Source organism: Mandrillus leucophaeus, unplaced genomic scaffold, assembly GCF_000951045.1.
Source record: "Mandrillus leucophaeus isolate KB7577 unplaced genomic scaffold, Mleu.le_1.0 Scaffold585, whole genome shotgun sequence".
NCBI classification, from domain to species: domain Eukaryota; kingdom Metazoa; phylum Chordata; class Mammalia; order Primates; family Cercopithecidae; genus Mandrillus; species Mandrillus leucophaeus.
Window position 1 is genome coordinate 818,512 of NW_012106308.1, and position 23,084 is coordinate 841,595.

Sequence of the window (23,084 nt, forward strand, 5' to 3'; positions counted from 1 at the left end):
GGGCGAGGTGGCGGGCGCCTGTAGTCCCAGCTACTCAGGAGGCTGAGGCAGGAGAATGGCGTAAACCCGGGAGGCGGAGCTTGCAGTGAACTGAGATCCAGCCACTGCACTCCAGCCTGGGCAACAGAGCAAGACTCCATCTCAAAAAACAAAAACAAAAACAAAAACAAGATAGGATGCTTTTAATGGTGCCTTAATTTATTGTACAAGAAACACTTGTTAAACATCTATTCGGCACCAGAGGTTGTCAGGCTGGTGTGGGGGCAGGTACTGTCATTGCAAGACAATGGGGTAGGCTTTATGGAGAACACACGCTAGAGGGTGAGAATGGGTAGACAGGCAAGATCGTGATGCGGGGAGAGACTGGTAGAGAACACAGGAGATTTTTGCAGTAGATCAGATGATAGAGAATGCAGCCCAAGATTTAGAGCAGTGACAGTAGAAAGAGAGAGGAGAGGCTGGGCGCAGTGGCTCATGCCTGTAATCCCAGCACTCTGGGGGGCCGAGGCAGGTAGATCACGAGGTGAGGAGATCAAGACCATCCTGGCCAACATGGTGAAACCCCATCTCTACTAAAAAAGCAAAAATTAGCTGGGAGTGATGGCACGTGCTACTTGGGAGGCTGGGGCAGGAGAATCGCTTGAACCAGGGAGTCGGAGGTTGCAGTGAGCCAAGATCATGCCACTGCACTCCAGCCTGGTGACAGAGTGAGACTCCGTCTCAAAAAAAGAAAAAAAAGAAAAGAAATAGGAGAGAATTAGGAAGAGAAATAAAGATTGGTGCCTCGTTAGGTTGGAGCAATTGGCTCAGCGGTCTGAGATAATTCAGGTTTTTGTAATGAATGGGTGTTAGTGCCACCAACTAAGACAAGGAATTTTTTTAAAGTGGTTTAGGAGATGCCATGGTGTCCCTCACCCCCAAATTCCTATGTTAAAATCCTAATCCCCGCAAGGTGATGGCATTAGGAGGTGAGGCCTTTGAAAGTGCTTAGGTCTTAAGGGCCCCAGATAGACCCCTTGTCCCTTCTACCATGTAAGGACACAACCAGAAGTGGCTATCTGCCCAGGCACGGTGACTTATACCTGTAATCCTAGCACTTTGGGAGGCCAGGGCAGGCAGATTATCTGAGGTCAGGAGTTCAAGACCAGCCTGGCCAACATGGTGAAACCCCGTCTCTACAAAAAAATACAAAAAAATTAGCTGGACGTGGTGGTGGGCACCTGTAATCCCAGCTACTTGGGAGGCTGAGGCAGGAGAATTGCTTGAACCCGAGAGGTGGAGGTTGCAGTGAGCTGAGATCATGCCATTGCACTCCAGCCTGGGCGACAAGAGTGAAACTCCGTCTCAAAAAAAAAAAGAAGGTGTTGTCTATGATCCAGGAAGTGGGCCCTCACCTGATGCCAAATCTGCCTCAGTCTTGGACTTCTCAGCCCCTAAAATTATAAGAATTTTTTTTTTTTTTTACCATGTTGGCCAGGCTGGTCTTCAACTCCTGACCTCAGGTGATCCACCCACCTCGGCCTCCCACAGTGCTGGGATTACAGGCATGAGCCACTGTGTCCGACTAAGAAATAAATTTCTTTTGTTCATACACTACCCAGTTTATGGCATTTTTTAATAGCAGCCCAAACAGACTGTGACAGGTGAGGTGGATGAGTTCAGTTTTTGTCCAGTTGAGTTTGAAGTACTCATAGAAAACTTAGTGGAATAACCGGTAGGGAATTTGGTATATAAATCCAAAGCTGAAACCTAGAGATACAGATTTGGAAATCATAAAGGTAGTTTTGAAAGTGTAAGAACAGAGGATATTACCCAAAGGATACATGAGGGATAAAATGAAAAGAAGGGCAAGGATGGAACCTGGGGGAATACTGACATTTAACGGGAGGGAAATGGAAGAGCATTTCATAAAGATGGATGAGAAAGGAACGCTCTGAGAGTTAGAAGGAGAATCAGGATGCTAGGGAGTCACAAAGGCCCAGGAAAGTGAGAACACCAAGGAAGAAATTGTTACCAATAATAGCAACAGAGTTCCGTGAACACAGAATTTAAAACGTCCTGTGAGAATGAGCAATAAGAAGGTCGTTGGTGACCTTTATGAAAATGAGTGACATGGTGGAGGTAGAAGCCAGCTTGCAGTATCCTTTGATGCTTGGCTGTGGAAGGAAGGAAAAGAATTGGATCAGAAGGGGACTCAGAGTGGAAGGGAGAAGCCTTTGCAAGATTTCCCGTCTCTGTGGAAAAGAGGTTCATGTTCGGATGCATCTCCTCTGTTCCAAACGCATAGCAGTGACAGATAAAATACAAAGACAGAAAGCCAAAGTGATATAGCTGGATTCGTGGATCAAAAACTCGGAAGGATGAGGGTAGCCTGGATTGACTGGAATCCGGGTCTTGGGGGCAGGCAGGTGTTGATGTAGGTCTTTTACGGCAATAGGACTAAAAGTACTCAATGCAAGCGGGGCGGGGACCAGAGCCAGGCTCACTGTTTGAAAAAAGAGGCTGGGGTAGGGCTTCCCACCCTCTTTTCATTCTTTCAAGTGAAAGGAACCTAAAAAGAATCCCCTCTATCCAATGCCTAGACCATGGCTTATAGCAGTAGTTTTGCTCTTAGAAGGCAACTGTAAAACCTAGAGATTGGTTTGAGGAGTCAGGGAGTGGAGGTGGAGAAAAATAGAGCAGGAACAGTGACAATAACAACAAAGCCTCCCACTCAAAAACAACCCCGCAAATCTAACATTCATAAAGACAGCCAAGGTATCAACAGTCAGAATGTAAATTTGCTGCCAAAGAAAATAACTTTGTAGATAGACCTGATTAAAATAGTATATTCAGGCTGCTCAGAGGGAAAAGTAAAGGAATAATGTTCATTTTAAAAGAACGAGAAATTAGGAAACAAAAAAGAAACAAGAACAGAGAATTTGAAAAAGAACCAGTTTGAAATTGAGGGACTGAATCATTGAAATGAAATCTAAGTGGATAAGATAAACTAGGCTAGATACAACTGAAGAGATAATTAGTGAATTGGAAGATAATAATAGTATTGAGAAATACAACCCATTTCACAGCACAGAAATACAAAGAATTTTTTAAATAAGTAGTTAAATTAGGGAGAAAGAATGAGAGTTGCCGTATAGTTAACTCACAGGAGCGCAAAAATACTGGGTTGGTGTAAAAATAATTGCGATTTTTGCCATTAGTTTTAATGCAAGTAGTTTGCACCAACCATACAATGGAGGAAATAGCAGAGAAGCAATATTTGAAACAGTAAAGGCTGAGAATTTTCTAGAAGTGAAGATGGACATAAATCCTTACATCAAAGTATATTTGAGCAATAACAATAATGGTAAACACTTATTTAGCCCTTATGTTCCAGACACTATTCTATATGCTATATATTAACTCATTAATCCTCTACTATCCCTGGGATAAGAGTAATTTACATGTGAGTTAACTGTAAAAGAGAGAATGTGTGTAATTTGCCCAAGGTCACACAACTGGGTGGTGGGATTTGACCCCGAGCAGCCTGGATACCCTCTAATACTTCTCTAAATCCTAAAGGGATTAAAAATAAATCTATACCTGGACACATTGTCATGAAACTGCAGATTATCGAAGTTTTTTTTTTTTAAGAGCTCCTCTAGAGGAAGGACAGATCACATACAAAGGGACATCCCTCATCCTAATAGTGGACTTCTCATTAGCAACAACAGATGCAAGTCAATGAAAGGACAGATTCTAAAGCCCAGGGCAAGGCATAGAACACAAGAAACAAATGTGGGCCCATCAAATGATACAGTGTCATACATTAACTCAACTGTGAAATACTGAGGAAGGAGCCGGTAGGCCAGTGAGAGTTTGGAGTTGCAAGAGGAAGAGCAGCGGGGCACCTGGTGGCTCTTTCCTGTAATCCCAGTACTGTGGGAGGCTGGGGAAGGAGGATCACTTGAGCCCAGAAGCTCAGGACCAGCCTGGGCAACATAGTGATACCCCGTCTCTACAAAAAAAATTTAAAAATTAGACAAGCATGGTGGTGCGCGCCTGTAGTCCCCGCTACCTGGGAGGCTGAGGTGGGAGGATCACTTGAATCCAACAGGTTGAGCCTGCAGTGAGCCATGATTGTGCCACTGCATTGTAGTCTGGGTGACGGAGCAAGACCCTGTCTCAAAAAGAAAAAGAAGGAGGGAAAGAAAAGAAGAGGAAGAGCCTGCCCCAAGAAGCCAGAAAGTGAATGGTCTTCATGAACCTCTGAAATAGAAGGAAAAGCAGGGCAGGTAAGGAGGGGGAGAAGGGGCAGAGAGTGACGAGCACACACAGAAGGTCTCTAGTTTCCAGTAATATGGGAAGAAAGGTCATCTCCTGTAAAGGAAGGGGTGAGGAAAGAGGGGGCTGAAGGAGGGTAATAAAGGTCAAAGATAACCTTTGCGGGAAATGGATGAGAAGCGCGAAAGGATTGCTTGAAAGTCTTGGCAGTGTGGTGATTTGGGAAATGTTGAATGAGTAGTGCCATCAGCCTACATAATTGTGGCGTTTTCCCAGCTGTGCTTTGCAGCCTGCATGTAGGAGCACAGGAAATGGTTGAATTGATTCAGGATTTGTCTTCAGGGTAGGTTCAGCAGAGTATGGAAAAATTGAGTAAGTGAAGGTCAAAACGAGCTTCGGAGTCCAATGGAGACTTGGGAATTGGAGAGCTTGGTGGGGTCAAGGAGAAAGTGTCCTGGGAGTGAGAGTAAGAGAACAGGTTGGGGTTGGAGCAAAAGTAACCAGAGCTTTCAGATTTCAGAAGTGGAAATAATTCCAGGAGATTCAAGACCTCGGTGGAGCTTGAAGGGAAGTGGTTAGAGGTGAAGTGGAGGTGAAGGTCGTTAGAGGAGAAGGAAAGGAAAAGGAATTAGGAGGCTGGGCCTATAGTGTTGATAGGCTGCCCATGTGGACACTGAAATCATAAAGATGTGGATATAAGTTAGGGTAAAGCGGAATCCTGGGCATGGTCCAGAGCGTTCATAAAGCCAGGGGTCAGGTGGTTTGTAAATAACAGCAGTCATCATCAATCATCAATGAGGCGTGTGGCTAGAAAGCGTGAGCCTGGAGGAGGAGGGCCCTGGAAAAGTGCCAGTCATTCTACAAGTAACCACTAACCTCGGGAATTTTTTTTTTTTTTTTGGTGGTGTGGAGGAAGGGTCTTGCTCTGTCACCCAGGTTAGAGTGCAGTGGTACGACCTTGGCTCACTGCAACCTCGACCTCCTGGGCTCAGGTGATCCTCCCACCTCAGCCTCCCAAGTAGCTGGAACTACAGGTGCACACCACCATGCCCAGCTAATTTTAGTATTTTTTTGTATAGAGATGGGGTTTTGCCACGTTGCCCAGGCTGGTCTCCAACTCCTGGGCTCAAGTGATCCTCTTGTCTCACCCTCCCAAAGTGCTGGGATTACAGGCACGAGCTACCACACCAGGACCCTGGGTCACCTCTTACACCAGAGCCAGTGGGTTCATTTGATCAATCTGAGCAGTACTCACAGGATTCAATGGTCTTCTTACACCTTTTCCGCAGGTTTCAAAGTCACAGCCACTTGCTGACTTGAGTGATTATGTCAGGGCCCCATCTAATGGCCTTTTTGCAAAGTACAGCTGGAGCAAGCAGGCTCGCCTGTGCCCCTTTTCTCATCAAAAGCAAGGCAAAGAGGGTACAGATTAGACCTGCAGGCCCCGGCTAGGAAGTAACATCTTCAAGAATAGTAATCATGATGGCAGCCATGTGGATATTGACTCGTAATAATAGTGACGGTCAGACGGATATTGGCAGGAATATTTACATGAGCCCAGCATCCTGCCAGCCTGTCTATAGATAGCCACAGTCTCATGAAATCCTCACAAATATTAATATCCTCATTTTACAACTGACACTGAGGCTTAGTGAGACCCAGTGGTCTGCACAGCCTCAGAGCTAGCAAGTATCAGATCTAAGACTCAATTCAAGGTTAGTTTAGCCTTGGAGCACGAGCTGTCATGTAACTAATCTGCTGTCTTTGGCTTTAAAAATGAAATAAGACTGTAGGTAGAGCCAGGCGCGGTGGCTCACACCTGTAATCCCAACACTTTGGGAGGCCGAGGTGGACAGATCACTTGAGGTCAGGAGTTTGAGACCAGCCTGGCCAACAAGGTGAAACCCTGTCTCTACTGAAAGTAAAAAAATTAGCTGGGTGTGGTGGTGCATGCTTGTAATCCCAGCTGCTGGGGAGGCTGAGGCAGGAGAATCACTGGAACCAGGGAGGTGGAGGCTGCAGTGAGCCGAGATCCAAGATCGTGCCACTGCTGCAGCCTGGGCAACAGAATGAGACTCGGTCTCACACACACACACACACACACAAAAAAGACTGTACATGGAGTCAGCTACTCTAGTTTTAAAGTGTGGTTGAAGGTTTAAATTTTCACAGTGAGGAAAGGGAAATAAGTCACTCCCATCTTAACAAAGCATTGTCAAAGGAATTTTTTCCTCCTTCCAAGTTTTGCAGGGAGGCAAATATTCTGAAAGGAATTATCATGGTAATAAAATCCCTTACCTTATTTTTTTCAAAAACTTTTATTACTAGGAATTTTCTCAGATTTAGTGCCGCATAGTGGGTGTTTATCAACTGGAATAGTAAGGGAAAATGACTTTCCAGCCGTGTATCCAGTTTTTATACATCTTCAAACATGGATGGAAGGCAGAGCTGAGTTGCCTCAAATCTGGGTCAAGTCAGCTTCCCTGGATTAGAAGGGGAGGCTGGTTGGCTAATGGCAGGATGCTAGTGACATATGAAGGAGGGGATGTTTCTTATGAAAACAGATTCTCAGAGAAAGAGGATCTGGGTAGGAACACCAGAGAGATTGGCCTCAGAGACCCAAAAGCAAAAGAAATAAGTTAAAAATAAAATAGTCCCAGGCCAGGCCACTGTGGCTCATGCCTGTAATCCCAGCTACTTGGGAGGCTGAGGCAGGAGAATCACTTGAACCTGGGAGGCAGAGGTTGCAGTGAGCCGAGATTGCACCACTGTAATCCAGCCTGGGCAACAGACTGAGACTCTGTCTCAAAATAAAACAAAACAATAAAATAAAACAAGGCTAATGATAAACCCAGGGGCTCCTTGGCAGGAGCAAAGCTGAACCAACAGCTCTATTCCTAGAGCCCTGTGTCTGAATAATTTATTTTTCCTCTCTCACAGTCCCCATGTGCCTTCCTCAGCTGAGATCTCAAAATACCCACAGCCAAAACTTCTCCACATAGCTCCCTGTGTGGAGAAGAAGACAGCTCTGCAAGTCTTTGTCCTGAACCGTTTATGGATTTTCCATGGTCTGCAAGACCTTGGACTCACGCTGCCTGCCAACTGGCAGCCGCTGTCCAGCCTGGGAACAGAGCTTGCTCCGGACTGTGGCGAGTCCTCCTGGGGTTTATTGTGAATTTCCCTGGTTTTGCATCTTCATCCTCAAAACCTCCCGACCTTTCCTTAATGAAGATTTTAGCTGGGGGAAATTGCATTAGTAGCTCGTGTATTTCTGTCAACCTTCTAAATTATGTTAGTTGTGAGTAAAAAGAGTACAGTAAGTCCTTTTTTCCGTTGTGGGCTGTTCCTGGGAATCATAATGGACAATAAAATAATAAGTAATGGACAGGAAGACGCTCTTAGAACCAGGTCAGAAAACTCCTCCAGTGCCAGATAGAAACCAGCCCGCTGCACTGTTATCAGGAAATCAGGTGAAGCCAGTGAACACTCATGGAGCTCCTTTCAAGTCCCAGCACCAAAGAATAATACCTATCACTTCTAGTTAAGAGAGCATCGTACTCAGTATTATCTCAGTTAATATTCATAGCAGCACATAAGCTCAATGCTCAGTTTGCAGATGAGGGGACTGTGGTTGAAAGATGTTTTTAATACACTGCCCAAGGCCACACAATGAAGAGCTGACAAAACTGAGGTCGGGGGTCTTTTGATTATGTGTCTTTCTCTTTCCACACTCCACCTCAGTGACTCAGAAGCAGATCCTGGGGCCAGAATGGACCTCTGTAGGAAGCCTCAGAGATAGAAGCTTTCTGCCCTCAACTGGCTGACTGAATTAATGGAACAATGGGTGATAAGCGAGGGAATTATTTTGTAGTTTGGTTGAAAAAAGTCTTCAGCATGTAAATATGTCTTACATAAGTCATGAAAAATGGGATTGAAAGAAATGAGACAGAAGAGGGACAAGACAGAAGTATTTTCTTTATCAAACCTTGGGGAAAAGCATCTTTTCCTCAAAGACCCAATGCAGTATGTATCGTTTTTGTTGTTATGATTAAGACAAGGGACCCTTTTTTTACCCAGACCCAAATTCAACTGCCTTCAAAGAGATGGGACAATGTTCTTAGAGAGTGAAGTTTTCGCACTAAAACCCAGCTTTTCCAAAGAGCTCCAAAGGAGCACGTTTAAATCTGGCTAAGTCGGAGACGTGTGCAAATGCAGGCTGGAGACCCCTGGCCCGTACTTGGATGACGAGGCGTAAAGTGAGGACCCTTTGCCTGGAAGGCTGTGTCTCCATCTCAGAAACCTTTTTAAAGCCGAACTTTATAATGGAAACACGGCCACAACCTGCTATCAGCAGCCACGATATTAAACAGGCATGGAGCCAATAGCAGTGGCGTGGAGCCAGCGAGGAAAGATTAGCATCACGAGTAAGAGATTTTAGGCTCAGGGCCAGAAAAGGGGTTTTTTTTTTTTTTCTTTCCTTTTTATTAAAAAATAATAATAAAAAGGGAGAGAGAAAGAAATAAAAAGAGGTGGAAAGGTGCAAAAGAATTCCTGTTTAGCCACCCTTCCTGAGATTGTTCTCCTTGGTTATCCAGATAAGTACAGAAGCAAACCATTGCCTGTCTGAAAACCTGGCAGTCGCTTGACCTTAAAATGGTCTCTGCAATAACCCTTCCAACCTGCTCTGCTCTCCTGTCCTTGGCTGGCCCATGTGCAGAATGGAGCGTGTGACCTCCAGCACGGGGAAAATAATAATCAGCAAGGTTCATTTTTTCCACTTGGAGTTAGAGGAAAGACCATGTGAGCACAGCTTTGGGTTGCTGCCTTCTTGCCCTGCGCTGCTATAGAAAGAGACGTGCTGTGGTTGGAGTTCTCCCTACTGGCAGGGCGTCGTTCCAGCACCCAGTTTGACTTTGTGCAAGATGGTGCTTTTCTGACTACCTCCTCTCTTTAAGGTGCAGCCTTCTGAAATCTCAGATTTCAGGAGAGGGCACCAGCCCCAGGAGTTGTATGATGCAGCAGAGCAAAGGTGGCATTTTCCAGGTGAGCTTGGGGACTGCCCCCTTGAGCTCTCCCTCTCCCATCCTGGCCATGCAGTGTTGACTGCTCACAGCTTGACCATGCAGATGGGCAGGGGGTGCTCTGTTGTAAGCAACTCTCAGAGGCTTGGTGACGTGCTCAACCTTGCTGCTTGCTCCAAACCAGCACGAGATTTTTTGTAGCCTTCTTTTACACTTTGTATTTGGAAAATTTCAAACCTACAGAGAAGTTTGCAAGAAGAGCGCAGTGATTCTGGATTCACCAATTGTTAACATTGTTCTCCATTTGCTTTGTCTCTTCCTCTCCATACACATTTACATCACTTCCCCCAACCCCCCAGAACCCTTTGAGAGTTATATGCAGACATCATGACTCCTTACCTTTTTTTTTTTTTTTGAGATGGAGCCTTGCTCTGTCACCCAGGCTGGAGTGCAGTGGCACAATCTTGGCTCCCTGCAACCTCTGCCTCCTGGGTTCAAGCGATTCTCCTGCCTCAGCCTCCCGAGTAGCTGGGATTATAGGCACCCGCTACCACGCCCAGCTAAATTTTTATATTTTTAGTAGAGATGGGGTTTCACCCTGTGGGCCAGGCTAGTCTCAAACTCTTGACCTCAGGTGATTCACCCACCTCAGCCTCCCAAAGTGCTGGGATTACAGGCGTGAGCCACTGCGCCTGGCCTGACCCTTTACCCTTGAATACTTCATTACGCCCTAAGAACACAGGTTTTCCCTTACGTCACCATAGTGCAGTGCTTAGGTTCTGGAAGCTTAACACTGATACGATACTTTTATCTGATATAGAGGCATATTTACATCTTGCTGATTATCCCAAAACATTTTTTTTTCAATAGCAAACAAAAACTTTAAGAAATTATTAAACGTCAATTAAAAAAAAAAAACAAACTTCATGACTTCATGACTTGCCTAGCTACTCGGGAGGCAGAAGCAGGAGAATGGCCTGAGCCCATGTGTTCAAGTCCAACCTGAGTAACATAGTGAGATCCCATCTCTTAAAAAATAAATCAGTAAATAAATAAATCTTCATGATTCATGTTCCAGTAGAGGCTCACACATTGCATTTAATTGTCACTTTCTTTAGTCTCCTCTTTAATCTGGAGCTGTTTCTCAGCTTTTTTATTTTTATTTTTTTTTGAGACAGAGTTTCACTCCTGTTGCCCAGGCTGGAGTGCAGTGGCACAATCTGAGCTCACTGCAACCTCCACCTCTTGAGCTCTAGCAATCCTCCCATGTCAGCCTCCCGAGTAGCTGGGACTACTGGCAAGCACCACCACACCCGACTAATTTTCCTATCTTTTTTTTTTTTTTTTGTAGAAATGAAGTCTCACTGTGTTGCCCAGGCTGGTCTCAAATTCCTGGGCTCAAGTGATCTGCTCTTCTCGGCCTCCCAAAGCATTGGGAGGCATGAGCCACCACGCCCGGCCTGTTATGACACTGACATTTTGCAAAGCACTGACTGGTTTTGTGCATGTCCTCGTCGCTGAATTTTCCCCATTGTGTTCTCGAGATTAGATTCAGACTGTGCATCTTTGGCAGGAATTCTGTATTAGCAATACTGAGTCCTTGTAGACTTTCAAATTATCCTTTCCCCAACATGCATGGCTTCCCTGTGATTTTTATTTATTTATTTTTTTTATTTTCATTTTTTGTAGAGACAGGGTCTCCCTATGTTGCCCAGGCTGGTCTCAAACTCTTGGGCTCAAGCTGTCCTCCTGCCTTAGCCTTCCGAAGTGCTGGGAACACAGACATGAGCCACTGTGCACAGCCTTCCCTGTATTTTATTTTTACTTTTTCCTCTTACAAATTATTTTCTAAACTTTGGGCCAGGCATGGTGCCAGCACACATCAGCACTTTGGGAGGCTGAGGCCAGTGGATCACCTTGAGGTCAAGAGTTAAAGACCAGCCTGGTCAATGTGGCAAGACCCCGTCTCTACTAAAAATACAAAAATTAGCCGGGCGTGGTGGCTCACGCCTGTAATCACAGCACTTTGGGAGGCCAAGGTGGGCAGATCACAAGGTCAAGAGATCAAGACCATCCTGGTCAACATGGTGAAACCCCCATCTCTACTAAAAATACAAAAATTAGCTGGACACTGGGGCATGCGCCTGTAGTCTCAACTACTTGGGAGGCTGAGGCAGGAGAATCGTTTGAACCCTAGAGGCAGAGGTTGCAGTGCGTTGAGATTGCGCCACTGCACTGCAGCCTGGCGACAGGGTGAGACTCCATCCAAAAACAAAAGAAAAAAATTATTTTCTAAACTTTGACATCTGCTGCTACTTGTTGGCTAACAAGATGTCATCTGGCAAACAAAATGAGTCAACTACTAGCAAATAAATGGTAATGTTAAAATTCAACATACCTGGTGTTCTGTCTAACAGTTCAGTTAAACAACAGCAAAAAATAAAAATTAAAACATTGAGTGTTAAGCTTCTATTAATGTGTGAGATACTAGAAGAAGATCTGAGGGATGCATAGATGAATGAGATATATCATATAGCTTGTTCCCCATGACTCTAAGGCCACATGTGCCTACGTACTGGGGCACTGAATGGTACTTCAGCAATAACCATCCTTTTATTAGAATCCTTGGGATGCTACTAGTCCAGATTTGCAGAACTGACCAAAATGAATGACTTTTGCTCTCACCTGTCAAGTTGATTTCATCTTCTGTGTCCAGACAACTATCGAAACCAATATAACCAGGAAATTTACTCTGGATTCCTCAGATCTATAGATGAATGGTTTTGTTATTGTTGTTTGAGACGGAGTTTCGCTCTTGTCACACAGGTTGCCCAGGTTGGAGTGCAATGGCGTGACCTCGGCTCACCGCAACCTCTGCCTCCCGGGTTCAAACAATTCTCCTGCCTCAGCCTCCCGAGTAGCTGGGATTACAGGCATGTGCCACCACCACACCCAGCTAATTTTGTATTTTCAGTAGAGACGGGGTTTCTCCATGTTGGTCAGGCTGGTCTCGAACTCCCTACCTCAGGTGATCCACCCGTCTGAGCCTTCCAAAGTGCTGGGATTACAGGCATGAGCCGCCCGGCCAATGAATGGTTTTTTTGTTTTGTTTTGTTTTGTTTTTTTGAGACAGAGTCTCGCTCAGTCTCCCAGGCTGGAGTGCAGTGGCCCAATCTTGGCTCACTGCAAGCTCCGCCTCCCGGGTTCACGCCATTCTCCTGCCTCAGCCTCCCAAGTAGCTACGAGCACAAGCGCCCGCCACCACACCTGGCTAATTTTTTGCATTTTTAGTAGAGACGGGGTTTCACTGTGTTAGCCAGGATGGTCTCCATCTCCTGACCTCGTGATCCGCCCGCCTTGGCCTCCCAAAGTGCTGGGATTACAGGCGTGAGCCACCGCGCCCGGCCCAATGAATGGTTTTTAAAACAAAAATCACAGTGACCCTGTTGCCTTGTATTGGCTTTGGTTTTAGGAGGAGAAATTTTAAAAGCTTGGAGTTTAAGGGTAACGGTTCAACCTTTCTTGGAATGTAAGTGATTTATGACGTCCTAATTTAACAAAAGTAACAACAGCTAAGACAAGCCACTTAGTAGAGTTTCCTGGCAATTCTATCAGGGAGTTAAGGGTTGACGCCTTGAGAGCCCAAGATTTAAACAACAACTGAATGTTATTCAAAATCTAAATTCATTATACACATTGTTGCTCTGCTAAAATCTTTACTAAAATGTGATCAAGAAAGCCTTGGCAGAGCATGATCTTGAAAGATGAGTTGGTGTGTGCCAGGCAGATAGGGTGGGGAGAGCCTTCAGGGCAAGGGAGGAGCAAGGGCGAGAGTCTTGAAGGCTGAAGGGTGAGGAGCGTATGGAGAGGAAGCTTCAGGCTCCACAGGGTCATGGGGACAGGTCCGGAGCAAGGAAGAGAGAAAGAAGGATGATCCAGGGAGGTGAGTTGATGAGAGGAGGCAAGTGTACTAAGTCCATACATGAGGGCAATATTTGAGAGTTTGCAAAGCACCTTGATACCCACTACGTCGCCAGGTCCTGCTAGCTCAGTGATGAGGTGGGACAGCTAATGTCCTCACTTTCAGGTGATGAAATGGAGGCCTGGAGGAGTTTCTAAAGTCCTACTATTCCTAAGTGCCGGAGCCCGGATTAGAACCCCAGATATTCTGACCTCTGGACTCTGCTCTTCCCACCATAAACTGATATGTTCCAGGAGCATTGAAGAAAGCTTCCCAGCATATTGGGAAGAAAACTTATGGTTGGGGTGTGGACAGACTAATGGATGGATGGATGGATGGATGGATGGATGGATGGATGGATGGATGGATGGATGTGGAGATCAGAGTCTCAAGAGAAAAAGAGTTAAGAGTCCAGCAATTGTGCAGGTGAGGTGGGGGATTCAAACGTCTATCAGGAAGCTGGATTTGTGAGATACAAAGGCAGTGGAATGAATAGAACTGCATGCCTGACCACATGTGAGAATGAGAAAGAAATGAGTGTAATAGCCGGGCACAGTGGTAATCCCAGCACTATGGGAGGCTGAGGGAGGCAGATAACCTGAGGTCAGGAGTTTGAGACCAGCCTGACCAACATGGAGAAACCCTGTCTCTACTAAAAATACAAAAAATTGGTTGGGCATGGTTGCGCATGCCTGTAATCCCAGTTACTCAAGAGGCTGAGGCAGGAGAATCACTTGAACCTGGGAGGCAGAGGTTGCGGTGAGCCAAGATTGTGCCATTGCACTCCAGCCTGGGCAGCAAGAGCGATCAAAAAAAGAAATAAGAGTGTAGGATAGCTACACTCTTGGTACAGTCTTGGGTAGGATTAACACCCAAGTTTTGACCTTGGATGACTAAAGGACCACAAAGAAAAATAAACTTAAACCTTACAGCCAAAATGGTAAAGGTAGAGATGATGAATGTAACTTTGAATATGTTTAATAGCCAGTTGATATCAATGGATCTGGAATTCAGGAAAAGTATCTGAGATATCCAGGAGATTCATTAGGTCATCAGTGATCAAATGTTTGCATTTTACTATAGATGTTCACTGTGTTATTATAAATAACGTTTTAAAAAAGAGAAAAATAAAAAGGAAAGGTCTTAAACATGTAACAGTTGCAGATTGGCTCATTTATGTTACAGCCGTATATTAAAATGCAATTCAGACCTTAAAAATGAGGGCTGGATTTGGGAGGCCAAAGCAGGCAGATTACTTGAGGTCAAGAGTTCGAGGCCAGCCTGGTCAACATGGTGAACCCTCATCTCTACCAAAATACAAAAATTAACCAGGTGTGGTGGCATGGGCCTGTAATCCCAGCTGCTCAGGAGGCTGAGTGAGGCAGGAGAATTGCTTGAACCCAAGAGGCTGAGGTTGCAGTGAGCTGAGATGGCACCACTGTACTCCAGCCTGGGCAACAGAGTGAGACTCTGTCTCAAAAAAAAAAAAAAAAAAAAAGGAGTACTAATTTAGGAGGTCATTGTGGGAGGATCACTTGAACCCAGGAGTTCGAAACCAGTCTGGGCAACATGGCAAAACCCTATCTCAAAAATAATAATAATAATAATAATAGCCTGTATTCCCAGCAACTCGGGAGACCAAGCTGGGAGGATCACCTGAGCCTAGGGAGGTTGAGGCTACAGTGAGCCATGATTGTGCCACTGCACTCCAGTCTGAGCAACAGAGCAAGACCCTGTCTCAAAAAAAAAAAAAAAAAGAAAAGAAAAAACAGCGCTAGGCTTGTGGGTGCTTTCCCTTCCTTGGTGATACTAACATCTGTCGCTGGCAAGGCACTTCCCAGGCCAGATCAAAATGAAGTGGGCTTTCCCTACTTTATGTCCTCAGATCTTCTCTACCACCCAGTGAGGGACGAACTGACTATTATGGAATCACAGATGAGATTCCAGAATAAAGATTCTTTATTATTTTCAAAATAAAGAACTAGTATGATTGTGATAAGAAAAAAGGAGAAAAGAAAATGTTATTTTAAAAAATTGGCCGGGCGCGGTGGCTCATGCCTATAATCCCAGCACTTTGGGAGGCCAAGGTGGGGAGACTGCTTGAGCTCATGAGTTCAAGACTAGCCTGAGCAACATAGTGAAACCCCGTCTCTACTAAGAATACAAAAATTAGCCAGGTGTGGTGGCTCACGGCTGTAGTCCCAGCTACTCGGGAGGCTGAGGGAGGAGAATCGCTTGAACCTGGGAAACGGAGGCTGGAGTGAGCCAAGATTGCACCACTGCACTCCAGCCTGGGCGACAGAGTGAGACTCCGTCTCAAAAATAAATAAATAAAATAAATGAAAATAAATTTAAAATGACATCACAGCCCGGGCTCAATGGCTCACACCTGTAATCCTAGGACTTTGGGAAGTTGAGGCAGGAGGACAGCTTGAGCCCAGGAGTTCGAGAGCAGCCTGGGGAATATAGTGGGACTCCGTCTCTACTTAAAAAAAAAAAAAAAAAAAGTTTTTAATGACATCACAGCCAGAACTGATTCACGAGAGTGTATGTGAGAGCTGGTCTGTGAAGGCAAGGATGAGGTGGCAGGTTTCTCCACACTGGCGAAAAATAGACACAACAGGCCCATCCAGGGGCCTCAGACCTAATTCTCCCACAACCCTGGGAAGGGCTCTGGAAGCCAAGCCCTCCCCACCTGCTAGCCCAAGCCTGTTTTACCCGTGCCTGGAGGGTTCCTTCTGGAGTCTTCTGGGCAGCTGCCCTGGGGAGTGGGGGCCCGTGTAGCTCAGCCAGGAGGCCTTGCGTAGTTCACCTTGGAAGGTTATTACAGTCAATCCACAGAGCCGCGAAAACCAAACCAAACACAGCCTACCAGGAACATATAACAATTTGTTCCTTTCTTTTGCTTTTTCTGACAGTAGATGCAATCTATCATGATTCTTAAGTGTTTTTGGGCTGGTGCCCGTTCTATTGTTTTTGCCCAGAGAGGCTCACCAGGAATGAGCTGGGAGGAGACACAAGCCCCGAAGTACCTCGGGGCGCTTGCTTGGTGAACAAGAGAAGGAAACTCTGAGAGCAGAGCTGCCGGCCTCCTCGTCTTTGGATACCCTGTGTGGCCACCCCACCGCATGAGCTGTAGCCAGCCATCTGTCTCAGTATTTCATTCTCTTCTCTTGAGGCTGAGCTAGTGTAGTGGCTGTGTCAGGAACCCTGCCTCTTTGTGCAAAGAATTCATTGTTCTGAGAAGGATGAGGATCAAATTCACCTCCACATGGCACACACCAAACGCTGAGGCTGTGAAAGGCTGGCCTGTGAGTGTCTCCAGGTTCAATATCGATTTGTCAATTGTAGAGAAAACCAGCAGTTCTAGTTCCCAGAGACCACCCTGTGAATTGAAATAAGGAACGGGGAGAAATTGGAACTATTTTTAAGCTCAGCGTCTGAGGCTTATTTTAGGATGCATTATTGATCATACTTCGGGGAAACCATTGTGCATCGCTGGTGCCAGTATCTACACGTGCACACGTGAAGTGTTGGCCTAGACTCATGAGACCGTCTGTGTGTCCAAGGGAGGCTGCAGCCCAGAGGAGAATTCGGACTGAGGCTAATTGGCACCGAAATTAGACCAAGCTCGTGAAAGGGCCCTTGCTGCAGCTGCCCTGGGAACTGTAGCTTAGAAGTGATTTTGTGCCCTGACAGCCTTTTTAGTAAATGAATTGAGTCATAGCATTTGTGATCCTTCCGCATGTACTTTGGTGCTTTTCTGTACTTTTCTGTCCTCTGTTTTGTTTGTTTGTTTTTCGTTTTTTGAGATGGAGTTTCACTCTTGTCACCCAGGCTGGAGTGCAATGGCACGATCTCAGCTCACTGCAGCCTCAGCCTCCCGGGTTCAAGCGATTCTCCTGCCTCAGCCTCCCGGGTACCTGGGATTACAGGCGTGCACTATCACGCCCAGCAAATTTTTGTATTTTTAGTACAAAATGGGTTTTACCATGTTGGCTATGCTGGTCTCGAACTCCTGACCTGAGGTGATCCACCAGCCTTGGCCTCCCAAAGTGCTGGGGTTACAGGCGTGAGCCACCACGCCCCGGGCCTCTGTCCTCTTAATGAGTTACCATGACCTAGAGCACCTGATTAGAACGTTGTTTTTCCAAACAGCATCTTTTCCTCTTGGGTCACTGTATCACTCTGATGACTGCCTCTTGAATCTTCTTCCTCACCCTTTATTTCACCCAGATGAGCCAGGGTTTACCATATGTGGGGCTTCAGATCGTGGCACAAAATGGTTCTTAACCTTCCACCGGTTTGCTGATGCTCTTTTTAGACACAAACCCTGGAATAAACGTGTCCTTTCCCTCAAAGGGACCCCACTGTGGACTCCTATCCACTTTGTTATCCTTTTTACCCTTAGATCTCTGCCTCACCACTTTCCCAGGCAGCCTCTGCTTTTTCATCTTACTGTTCTCGTTTTCCCCTGGTGCGTTCGTCAGCAGCTTTTTATGTTAAACTTCGCAGATGAGCCATGCCCGAAGTTATTCCTGTCCTTCTTTCTCTCCAGTGTATTGTTGTTGACAGGTTTTTATCTGTTGTTTTGAATTTTCTGTGACCTTTGGGCAGAGAAAAAAAAAAAGGGCAAATGTCCACCACTGGCTGGTCTGAACGCCATATTTAATACGTTCTTTTTGAGTGTTCTAACCCTTCCCTCTGCCTGCACACATTTAATAACAGAGAACCAAAAAAAAAGCCTAGCTGCCTTCATTCATGAATATTTGGGACGGTGAGGCCTCAGAGAAGGCCAGCTTTTCTGGCTACAGGGACAGTCTTAATCTGGAGAATGGAAGAAAGAGGTCCTTTAAAAGCCAGAGAGTTGGCCAGGCGCAGTGGCTCACGCCTGTAATCCCAGGCACTTTGGGAGGCCGAGGTGGGTGGATCACTTGAGGTCAGGAATTTGAGACTAGCCTGGCCAACAGAGTGAGACCCTGCCTCTACTAAAAATATAAACATTAGCCAGGCATAGTGGTGCACGCCTGTAACCCAGCTACTTGGGGGGCTGAGGCAGGAGAATCACTTGAACCCGGGAGCAAAGTTTACAGTAAGCCGAGATTGCACCACCACACTCCAGCCTGGGTGACAAAGCAAGACTCTGTCTCAAAACAAACAAACAAAATAAAGCCAGAGAGTTGTAATCGTTTCCCAGAGCCGCCAAAACAAATCACCACAAACTGGGTGGCTTGAGACAACAGAAATTGATTCTCTTGCAGTTCTGGAGGCCAGAAGTCTGAGATCAAGGTCAGGCTCTGGGGGATGATCCCTCCTTGCCTCTTCCAGCCTCTAGTGGCTCCAGGCGTTTCTTGGTTCGTGGCTGCAACACTCCAATCTCTGCCTCCCTCTTTACATGACTTTCTTCCCCCTGTGTGAACTGCCCTGTGCCTTAATCGTATCTGTGTTCTCTCCTCTTTACGTAAGGACACCAGTCGTCAGATTTAGGAGCCACCCTACATCCAGGATGACTTCATCTCAAGATCCTTAACTAATTACATCTGCAAAGACCCTATTTCCAAGCAAGATCACATTCTGAGGTTCCTGGGAGACATGAGATTCGGGGGGATACTCTTCAACTTATTATAGGAGTATATTGATGCCTCTGCCTATAGAGGAGCATCAGTACACCATACAACCCAGCTGTCCTACTCCTGAGTATTGACCCTATGAAAATGAAAACCTGGCCGGGTGCAGTGGCTCACACTTGTAATCCCAGCACTTTGGGAGACCAAGGCGGGTGGATCACTTAAGGTCAGGAGTTCGAGACCAGCCTGGCCAACATGGTGAAACCCTATCTCTACTAAAAATACAAAAATTAGCTGGGTGTGATGGTGCACACCTGTAATCCCAGCTACTAGGGAGACTGAGGCACAAGAATCACTTGAGCCCAAGAGGCAGAGGTTGCAGTGAGCTGAGATCGTGCCACCACTCCAGCCTGGGTGACAAAGCAAGACTGTCTCAAAAAAAAAAAAAAAAAAAGATATGTATAACTTTTATGGGTGGCTGCCAGTTTCTTCCTTGTATTCAACTGCATTTTTCGAATTAAAAACATCTAGTTCCTGGCTAGGCATAGTGACTCAAGCCTGTAATCCCAACACTTTGGGAGGCTGAGGCAGGTGAATCACCCAAGGTCAGGAGTTCGAGACCAGCCTGGCCAACAAGGCAAAACCCCTTCTCTACTAAAACTACAAAAATTAGCTGGCTGTGGTAGCACATGCCTATCATCCCAGCTACTTGAGAGGCTGAGGCAGGAGAATTGCTTGAACCCGGGAGGCAAAAGGTAACAGTGAGTCAAGATCATGCCACTGTACTCCAGCCTGGGTGACAGAGTGAGATTCTGTCTCAAAAAAAAAAAGATATGTATAACTTGTATGGGTGGTTGCCAATTTCTTCCCTGTATTTGACTGCATTTTTCAAACTAAAAACATCTAGTTCCTGGCTGAGTGCAGTGGTTCACGCCTGTACTCCCAGCACTTTGGGAGGCTGAGGCAGGTGGATCACCTGAGGTCAGGAGTCGAGACCAGCCTGGCCAACATGGTGAAACCCCGGCTCTACTAAAAATACAAAACTTAGCTGGGTGTGGTGGCGGGTGCCTGTAATCCCCGCTACTCAGGAGGCCGAGGCAGGAGAATCACTTGAACCTGGGTGGTGGAGGTTGCAGTGAGCCAAGATCATGCCACTACACTCCAGCCTGGGTGACAGAATAAAATTCCATCTCAGAAAAAAATAAAAATAAAAACATGGGCCAGATGCGGTGGCTCACACCTGTAATCCCAGCACTTTGGGAGGCCAAGACGGGCAGATCATGAGGTGAGAAGATTGAGATCATCCTGGCTAACATGGTGAAACCCCATCTGTACTAAAAATACAAAAAATTAGCCTGGCATGGTGGCAGGCGCTTGTTGTCCAAGTTACTCGGGAGGCTGAGGCAGGAGAATGGCGTGAACCCGGGAGGCGGAGCTTGCAGTGAGCCGAGATTGTGCCACTGTACTCCAACCTGGGCGACAGAGTGAGACTCTGTCTCAAAAAAAAAAATAAAAAATAAAATAAAAAATAAAAACATCTAGTTCCTGAGAAACTTTTTTAGAGAGAAAGAAAAGAAATGAACCCTAGAGGATATGCTTTATGCCTTCTAACAGGCATGTTCATGACGGGGTCAGATTGAACAGTTTAGGAGTCCACCACTTCTGTGTGCTCAAACTGGGGATGACCATGATGCTGAATTTCCCTAAACTTGTATCTTGCCAGCCTTCTTGACAAAGAGTTCTATCTGGAAGTTTAAGCAGTTCGATTTAATGGAGAGAAACATTATTCAGTGACTAGGAGAAGAATCAGGCAAGCCTCCTTTCCTGACACCATGAATACCCACGTTTTTTCATCGGCTCCCTCAAGGTGGCCCAACATCCAGAGGCTCTTTTCTACCTGTGCTTCTTGGCCCCCCAAGAGGACCCCCACAGGCATTCTCACTCTACTGCCAATCACTCCACTAGGGGCTCAACATCCCTGTCCAGAGCCCTAGCCAACCCCATGTGTGCCAGCGTCCTCGCTTACTGCCGGGGACCCAAGGACAATGCACAGCACCCGCAGACGATGCTGAGGGCAGCCGCCTTACTCCAGCCCACCTTCATCTCTGATCAAAGCTTTTCCACCATCAGGTGCTCCTCTGAGAGCTTTCCCCTCCCCTCCCCGCTCCCAGCTCACCCCCCACCCCCACCCAGGGCCATCTGCAGTGCCATCTGCCCCCAGTGCCACCTGCAGGCTTGTGGGTGGATGTCAATATTTCACCCAGCTTGTCTGCAGCGGTGAGCCACTCTTAGCCTCAGAGGAGTCCTCACATCGCCAGCTCACACCCCTGAGAGCTTGACCATGTCCTCACGCACTCACCCTCCTTCCCAAAATCCCATAACTAAACAGCCTGGAAGTGTTGCCAAGGCCCAAAGACAGCCTTCTGAAAATTACTTCTCAGTCTCTTAGCCTCCCTTTTCCTCTCCTCTGTTGCAAGCCTTTTATTTGTTTGTTTTTGTGCTGTTTTTGGAAACAGGGTCTCACTTGGTCTTCCAGACTGGAGTGCAGTGGCTGTGTCGCAGCTCACTGCAACCTTAACCTTCCGGGCTCAAAAGGTCCTCCTGCCTCAGCCTCCCAAGTAGCTGGGATCATAGATGCTTGCCACCACACCTGGCTAATTTTTAAAATTATTTTTAGAGATGGGGTCCCACTATGTTGCCCTGGCTGGTCTCAAACTCCTGCACATAAGCGATCCTCCTGCCTGTGCCTCCCAAAGTCCTGGGATTACAGGCGTGAGCCACTGCACCTGGCCTTAGAGCCCTTTAAAACTCAGACCCAGTACACTGGAGGGTAACTGAGCTGTCACTCAAAGGACACGGGAGAGCGTGAGGAAAACAGAAGGGCACAGGGAGCCAGTCTCACGGAGATCCACAGAGGTGTTCTCTGGAGCTCCCCTTCCAGCCCCTCACCTTTCTCTATCCCTGCTGCATAGGCTCGTCACCACTTCACTGGGGACAGGATTTTCTCAGACACTCTCAGGCCTGAAACTTTTGCCTTCAGTTTGCTTTCCAACTCCCTGCTGGCTCTGGAAAAACGATTTTCCCCTCTGCACCAAAGGCCTAATGATATTGCCCACCAGAAAGGGTTCTCCAGAGAAGCACTGAAGTTTACCCAGCAGCTAAGACGATCCGGCCTAACCCTGGTAAATGAGTTTCCTTTACTCAGCCTTAATACCCCCGAAATCCCGTGGCAAGTGGAACGTTTGATGGGGATTAAATAAAAGCAGTTTACCGCGCACTGTATTACGAGATGGGGTTTCAATTCCGTTCCAAGACCAAGGTCAGTACAGGAGTGGCTCTGGGGTCATCACTGCCCTAGAGCCCCCGCACCAGCAGGCAGTTCTCTGGGGCCCCCAGATGGAAACGTCAGCAGCCCTGAGCTACATCCCTGGCCTGGTGTCTCTGGACCACACTGCAGGCACGATGTGGGATTGGATTCTTTCTTCACGACACCACTCGGCCGGTCTCTTCTATCACCCCTGCTGGCCAGATAATCATCTTGGACCCCAACCACTATGGACCTGTACTGAGTTCCCTCCTTGCTGAATTTGGACTACTAGAGTACTCGTCTGAAGCACATCTTATTTCATTTTATTTTATTTTATTTATTTTATTTTGAGACAAAGTTTCACTCTGTTGCCCCGGCTGGAGTGCAGTGGCACGATCTCAGCTCACTGCAACCTCTGCCTCCCAGGTTCAAGCGATTCTCCTGCCTCAGCCTCCCGAGTAGCTGGGACTATAGGCGTGTGCCGCCACACCTGGCTAATTTTTGTGTTTTTTGTAGAGACAGGGTTTCACCATGTTAGCCAGACTGGTCTCAAACTCCTGATCTCAAGTGATCTGCCCACCTCGGCCTCCCAAAGTGTTTGGATTATAGTTACAAGCCACTGCAGCTGGCCTGAAACATGTATTTTAGTACTTCAGTAATATATAGATTATATGTTATATAATGTTGATTACATTGTGTATTAAATCTAGTCTCCACAAAATCATAGCCTCCTTGAGAATGGACCTTCTCTTACAGATTTTTCCAAGGCACAGTGTTGAACACACAGTAGGTGCTTAACCAATATTTGCCGATTCATTGAGTGGTGGGTATTCAGCCTCTTCCTCTCTAGAATGCTGTCCTTAAGTACAGTAATTCTATCTTAAGAACTAACAACAGCTGGGCGCGGTGGCTCAAGCCTGTAATCCCAGCACTTTGGGAGGCCGAGACGGGCGGATCACGAGGTC

At 46.5% G+C, this 23,084-nt stretch overlaps 1 protein-coding gene across 1 annotated transcript in view; it reads left to right on the forward strand.

Annotated features, from left to right (window-relative positions):
* PITPNC1 (phosphatidylinositol transfer protein, cytoplasmic 1) overlaps window positions 1-23,084 on the forward strand; it is a 395,624-nt gene that overhangs the window by 290,530 nt on the left and 82,010 nt on the right. Inside the window, exon 6 of the mRNA XM_011999170.1 lies at window positions 3,762-3,798. Coding sequence (XP_011854560.1) covers window positions 3,762-3,798 — 37 coding nt within the window. The remainder of the gene's footprint in view (window positions 1-3,761; window positions 3,799-23,084) is intronic.